Genomic DNA, 6,468 nt, shown 5'->3' with positions numbered 1-6,468 from the left:
GTTCCTGACATAGGACGCTCCTCCAGTGAGTCAGTCAACCAATGGGACGCTTCGGGGGTCACTTGTGATGCCGACATCTGGGCTGGCAGAATATTTAATGTAGGACGGGCCACATTCTCTTTCTCGCTGTTTTTCGTTTGAAAAAGCTAATGAAGAGCGTTCCTCAGTGCATCATTAGCCCAGTGCCTAAGTCAGACTAAGCTGAGCAGACACCTAATCGTGGGGTCTCAGTGTCAGGTTGGGTGTCTTTCAGAGACTTGGGGGTCACGGTGGCTAGCTCTGCACCTATGCGCTCTCACCGCTCCTCGGATACCCCACCTGGCCCCCTCCAACCAGGTAAGGCTGACTGGGGGTGGGGGGGATAATCGGATCTGGGCCTGTCCTGAGTCAGAAGCCTGTGTGGGTGGCCTGGGCAGGGTATCCCCCGGTTTGGCTACAGGCAGTAGGGGTGGGGTGTACGTTCAGGAAAATTGTTGGGTGAGGGCCAGGGAGCCGCGGGACCTTTCAGGTGGGCAGGACCCCAGCTCGGGGCTGCTGGTTAGGCAGCGGTGGAGGGCAGGTTGGGATGGACCCAGAGACCAGATGGAGCTCTGGCTGCAGGTAGAAACAGAGGGCCCAGGGAGGAGGGGGTGTTCACACGGGAGGAATAAACGGATCCCGAGAAACTCACCCTTCAAAGAAGGCGTCTGGGATTGTTCGGCGGGATTTGTATATTTTCAGGAACTGCACTGGGCAAGCTCGGCACCTCCCCTCGCAGGATTTCAGTCATCCCCACGGCTACCGCCTATGGAGCCCCTGCCCCGCGTGACATCCTGGGGGAATCTCCTTATCATCCCATCTTTTCAGATGGGGAAACTGAGGCTGGGGAGGTGAACTACCACCAAAGGCCAGTTTGTGGTGGGGACAGATTGGAGCAGGAGTTTGTCTGACCCCAAAGCCCATGCTCTTAAAACGCGGTTTTGAATGCGTAGTCCTTGAAGTGGCTCAGTGTCCACAGTGTCCAGGGGCTTAAGCGGTGGATAGCATCCCTTCTGCTCCTGGTCTGGCCATCCACTCCCCTCTCTGGAGCCAGTCAATGCCCATGTCCTCTTAGGAGTTCTCCAGGGGTATTTTATGTCTGGATGCTCAAGACGCTCTCACTCTCTCTCTCCTCGACCCACCAATGGTGATCTACTATTTGCCCTGTTTTCACCTTTTTATTTTTTCTGAACAATGGCCCTCAGAGATTCCACTTCCCCATCAATTCACAGCCTTCTCATCCTCCCCCCACCCCTTTTTCTTTTTAATGTGAAACCCACCTTTCCACCATCTCTTCCTGGTGGTCCAACCAGGGCAACCCCCCAACCAGAACGAATGGGTTCCCCTGTGTTTCTTAACGGCCTAAGGAATTAGCAATGTATTATACATTGGGACCAACTGGTAAGACTGTAAGAAACCAGCAGGCTTTAGAAAAAAAGGATCATACCCACGTTGGCTATTGTGACTTCCTAACGATCAGGTTTGTTCTTTATTCCCATGGGGTACTTTCTGCCCGCAGTGCCCTCCGGGCGACCGCGGTCCCGTCCGGGAGCAGGAGTGGGCCAGCCCAGGTGGGGACGGGCCCTGGCGGCCAGGAGCGCGATGGGCTAAGCCTTCCCGCCACCTGCGGCCTGCTCTGGTCCCCATCCGGGGCTGGAGGCCGTGGTGGCGGACAGGGTCGCTGCGGGATCTGCTGCCGGCTGCACCTTCCTGCGCGAGGTTCCTGCACGCCCCCGCGCGGCCGCAGACAGCGGTGCTGCTCTGGGACCGGTTGTGCGGAGGGAGGATGGGGGATGGGGGGAGGCGCCGGAAGGAGTCGGGGTACCGCGCTGCGCGGGCCTATGCACTCGCAGACCTAAACCCGGGCAGGAGCCCTACTGCCCGCACCATAATGACCAAGCATGGGCTTGGGGCTCTGGGGACCCCGAGACATGCGGTGCAGCGGGCCTGGTCAACGGGGGAGACAGGGCCCATCTGTGTCCAGTACACCATCCCGGCGAGAAGGCGGGCTCAGGGCCTTGCAGGCAGCTCCTGGAGGCTTCCTGTGGTGCTGGGCCTGGAGGAAGAGCACATGTTGGGCTGGGAAGAAGCGGGGGTTGGGGTGAGGGTAGGTCTAGTGGAGGAGATGAGGCAGAGGTGGGGGAGGGAGGGAGTGGTAGAGCATCAGCTGGGGCCGGGGACGCCCCACCCCACTCCTCAGCACCCCGCTCCCTTCAGGCCCAGCCTACCGGCCGCTCTTCCTCCACGAGCAGCGAGCAGCGTGGACCCATCTCTGCTCTGTGCCATCCCCAACCTGCTCACCCCTCTGGCCTTCACCGGCAGCTCGGGCCCTGAACCGCAGACCCAGCCTTCATTTCTTTATTTCCTTCGCACCCCACTCCAATCTATCCACAACCTCGAGACTCAGGCCCCTCAAAGGTATTTTGAATCTGTCCATTTTGCACCATCTCCACCCTGCCACCGAGATGTCCTGCCCAGACCCCCAAGTGACCTCCTAACTGCTGCACCTGCTCCGTTCCTGTGCTCCTGCCTGGAGGTTATTGTGTCCATTTAATCCTCCACGCCGGGTCACCGTGTGTCCTTGTGTCACCTCGCCTGGGGGCTCCCCACTGCCCATAGGGTAACCCCCCAACTCCGTCCCGTAGCAAGCTCATCCTGTAGCCACCCTCGCACACTGGCTTCCAAGAACACCAGCCATCTTTCTCTTCCAGAAGCACCAACAGCAGCCAGTCCCATCGCGGGACTTCGCTTGCTCTCCCCAGCCTGGAATCGTGTCCCTCAGGGCCTGGTGTGGCTGGCTTGTCCTCGTCATTCAAGTCTCACCCCAAATCTACCTCTTCAGAGAGGCCATTCTAGGCCAGGTGACCTGAACAGCCCCTCCTCCAACCCCTGGCCCTCTCTCAGCCATTGGTCCCTCTGTATTCTCTGCCCTCCCTGGTCCCTAAATGACAAACTCTGGGGTACAGGGCCCGGCTGTCTGGTTCACTGTGTATCTGACACAGAGCAGGCTCTCATTGTTGAGTTTTAGAATGAATGAATGACTTGCTTCTGCTTTGGCCAGAGAGCTGTGACATCACAGGGCAGAAATAAGCGGGCTGTCCCTCAGCAAGTCAAGTCCTCTGAGCCGGCTCCCTTGAGGCTCAGGACACCTGCCCCCCGCAGCTCTCCGCACACCCCCACCATGCACACCACGGCCTCTGAGGTTTTCCAGGGTCCCCGTGGAGCATGCAGACAGCAGGGGAGGAGGCTGGGCGGGTTGCAGGCTCATCTGGGCTGTTTGTTTTGGAAAGACCCGCTCCAAGCCTGACTCAAGAGGCTGGAAGGGGCCTGCCTGGGGTCCTGGGGACTGACTCCTCCGCAGCAGGGTGAGTCTGGGTCTATGGGGGGATCGTCAGGCTGGAGCCACAGGGAGCATGGTCCCACCCTCCCCAGCACCTCCTGGTCCACTGACCTTGAGCGATAGGGCATTATGCGACCTTGGCCAGAAGAATTACAGCCACCAGCAGTCCCGTCACCAAGGAGGGCCGACCACCTGGCGGGGGGACAGACCCTAAGGAAAGTTGGAGGATCCAGTGAATGAGGGAAGTGAGAGCATGTCACTCACCCCAACTCCTAGACAGCGGGTGGGGTGCCCCTGTTTGTTCACCTGCCCCAGCTGCACTGGCCTCCTTGCTCTCACTTTGCACGACCCCTCACAGCCCCTGCTCAGCAGGGCCTGCCCCTCTCGAGCCAGGCCCCCACTGCTGTCTGCCACTTTGTCAGCTTTCAGGGGACCTTTGCCCTGAGATGGGTCAGGGTCAGGGTGGGGTGGGGATGGGGGAGGCTGACAGAGGCTGACTCAAGGGAGGAGTTCCTCACGTGGCCATGTGGGTTCCCAGGTGCCATGGGACCAGGAGCCTGGAGGGGAAGCTCACCACCCACTCCGCTGGTCCTCAGCAGTCTTGCCTTAAACATGCTTGTGTGCACCCGCTCTCCCTCCCGCACTGCCGAGAGGCACAAAGTACACTGTACGGGGTCAGGTGTCGTGACGGGACGTCAGGGACTAGAGATGTGCCCAGAAGCAGGGACAGGGGAAGAGAAGGCACCTCCTGTGGCTAGCGGGGCCCCCAGCTCACGGTGGTGCAGGCATGCCCACCTGCTGTCGAAATGGGCGCAGGCAGAGGGTGGCGCCTTACCTGAGTGGGATGTGGGCACCACGGTGCTGAGGTGTCCGTTGTTGGCCTTGGATGTGAGTGTGGGCACCACGGTGCTGAGGTGCCCATTGTTAGCCTTGGATGTGAGTGTGGGCACCACGGTGCTGAGGTGCCCGTTGTTGGCCTCGGATGTGAGCGTGGGCAGCAGGATGCTGAGGTCCCCGTCATTGGCCTCGGGCACGATGCCCAGTAGCTTGCACATGAGCTCGTACACGTGGACGCTCTCGAAGGGCTCCACCTCCAGACCCCTCTTGAAGCTGGGGCCCACAGCCCGGAAGATGGTCTTCATGTCCATGTCCTTGTTGTCAAAGCCGTGCTCCCCGTTGTTGAACTGCACGTTCAGTCTCTGCCAGGGGAGGGTCCTGAGTCCTTGCTGGGACTCCCAGCCCACCCGCTGTCTCCCCTAGAGCCCCCAGCACTCCCTAAAGCATTGGCAGAGGACCCCCGGAAGGAGTTCAAACATGGGGGCAGGAGGGATTCTGAGCCTCAGTTTCTCTGAATTCTGAGCCTTAAAAGATCAGAGGCCCAAAGAGAGCCTCTGCAAAGACCCTGTCACATAAAAGGAGACCCCAGTAAACAGGGTGCAGCTGTCAGCCCCAGGCCATGCAGGGGCTTCTCCGTGAACGCCTGCGCCAGCCAGTGCTTCCTTTCCTGGGTCCCCTGCCCCTTCTCTGCATCTTCCTTCCCCCTCAGATCCCCCCTGGCTCTCTGCTGATGGGAGACCGCTCCCCCTCACTCTGCCTCTTCCGTGTCACTCTTCTGACTGATCTTCCTGCACTTGACCCTACACACACACACATGCATGTGCACACAGCACACACGGACCCACATACACGTACACACATGCACACATAAACGTGCACACGAGGCGTGCACACACACACATACACATATGTACATGTACACTCCTGTTGCATGGTGATGGTTGTGTCCCTTTGGTGGCAAATGGCCTTCAAACTGGGGACTAGCTAGACATTGGGGGTGCTTTTGACAGCGATAGAAAGAGACCCAGCAGCCCAGTGAAGGAGCCCCCCAGACGTACATTCCCGAGGCAACTCACCCCGTGGATGACGTAGCCGGGATCGCTGTACATGAGCAGGGAGGTGATCCTGGGGTTGTCGGCATAGTGGAAGGACTTAGGGAACGACTCCTTCCTGTAGACGTGAAGTCTGGGGTGGGCGTCCTTGAGGACCTCATACACCTCCTCCAGCTTCCCTTCTTTGGGGATCAGCATCCCGTTGGGTCCATAGTCCAGGAGCTCGAACTCAATGTCCTTGAAGCTGAAGTTGTGGAACTTGTGGAATTCCACGAGGTCACCGGCTGTCTTGTTGACGGTGGTCATGCCGTGGTCAGACGTGATGATCAGGTTGAGCCGTCTCTCGAGGCTGTTGTTTCTGATGCTGTCCCGCAGGTAGCCCACCGTCCTGTCCACCTGCATTACCATATCCTTCACCTGCTGGGACTCAGGGCCATACTTGTGGCCTGTGGAGTCTGGTTCCCCAAAGTAAAGTGTGACCAGGTCCAGGTCCTCCTCCGTGAACCACTTCATCACGGTGTCGATGTTGGCTCTCCACTCCTTCTCGTTTTTATAGTTGTGCAGGATGCCTTCCTTCCGGCTCAGCGTCACGGCCGCGCCTTGGTAGGTGACATTTCCGCCGGGGTAGAAGAAGGAGCCGGTCTTCAAGCCCTGCCAGGGAAGGCGGCATTAACACCGCGGCGTCGCTCCTGCTCGTCCCCTGCTTGTCCCATGCCTGCTGACACATGCGCCCCTCCTTCCTGCTTCTCTGTCTGCCCACTCGCTCATCCCTGGCCCCAACGGCCACCACCAGCCTTCCTGTCTTCATAGCTCTTATCTTGGGGCTGATATGATTTTATAGAGGAGACAGCAGGTGCCCCGTGGACTCAGTAGTAATGAAGTCATGGATATACAAGTATTCCCAGATACGCAGCGTCCTCATTGTCATGGTGGCCCCAGGCCCCTGCCCCAAGGCTGAGATGCCCAGAGAGTACCCCTCTTCTGGCCTGCGGCCCAACCTCGCCTCGCTGTATTCACATCTTGGCGTGTGTCATGGCCCCTTCGCCCGAGTCCCATTGCCCGCCTTTCTAGCCTTCTGCTTGGCCATCTGTCCACCTTTCCATGAACCCACTGCCGCTTTATCTAATAATCTACCTGTCCTTTCGACCTGTCCACAGGTGCCCCGGCTGCCTGTGCACCCTCCCAGGCTGTTTCTTTAATACTGAGCGCCATGAGATGCCA

General features: G+C 59.0%; 1 protein-coding gene and 1 long non-coding RNA gene across 2 annotated transcripts in view; both read right to left on the bottom strand.

Moving 5' to 3' along the window:
- Positions 1 to 2,001: 2,001 nt before the first annotated feature.
- LOC109383684 (uncharacterized) lies at positions 2,002 to 4,282 on the bottom strand. The gene is made up of 3 exons (XR_002124266.1): positions 4,194 to 4,282; positions 3,470 to 3,568; positions 2,002 to 2,074 (listed from the first exon to the last, which is right to left on the bottom strand). It is a non-coding gene; the product is annotated as an uncharacterized LOC109383684 (long non-coding RNA).
- Positions 4,283 to 4,296: 14 nt separating this feature from the next.
- The window catches only part of ENPP7 (ectonucleotide pyrophosphatase/phosphodiesterase 7), a gene marked incomplete at its 3' end in the record, with an annotated part of 15,174 nt that continues 13,002 nt past the window's right edge, over positions 4,297 to 6,468 (bottom strand). The window contains exons 4-5 of the mRNA XM_019644248.1: positions 5,272 to 5,898; positions 4,297 to 4,557 (exon numbers count right to left, since the gene is read on the bottom strand). Coding sequence (XP_019499793.1) covers positions 4,297 to 4,557; positions 5,272 to 5,898 — 888 coding nt within the window. The remainder of the gene's footprint in view (positions 4,558 to 5,271; positions 5,899 to 6,468) is intronic.

This window comes from Hipposideros armiger, unplaced genomic scaffold (assembly GCF_001890085.2).
Source record: "Hipposideros armiger isolate ML-2016 unplaced genomic scaffold, ASM189008v1 scaffold_87, whole genome shotgun sequence".
NCBI classification, from domain to species: domain Eukaryota; kingdom Metazoa; phylum Chordata; class Mammalia; order Chiroptera; family Hipposideridae; genus Hipposideros; species Hipposideros armiger.
This window is presented reverse-complemented; position numbering and strand designations above follow the sequence as displayed.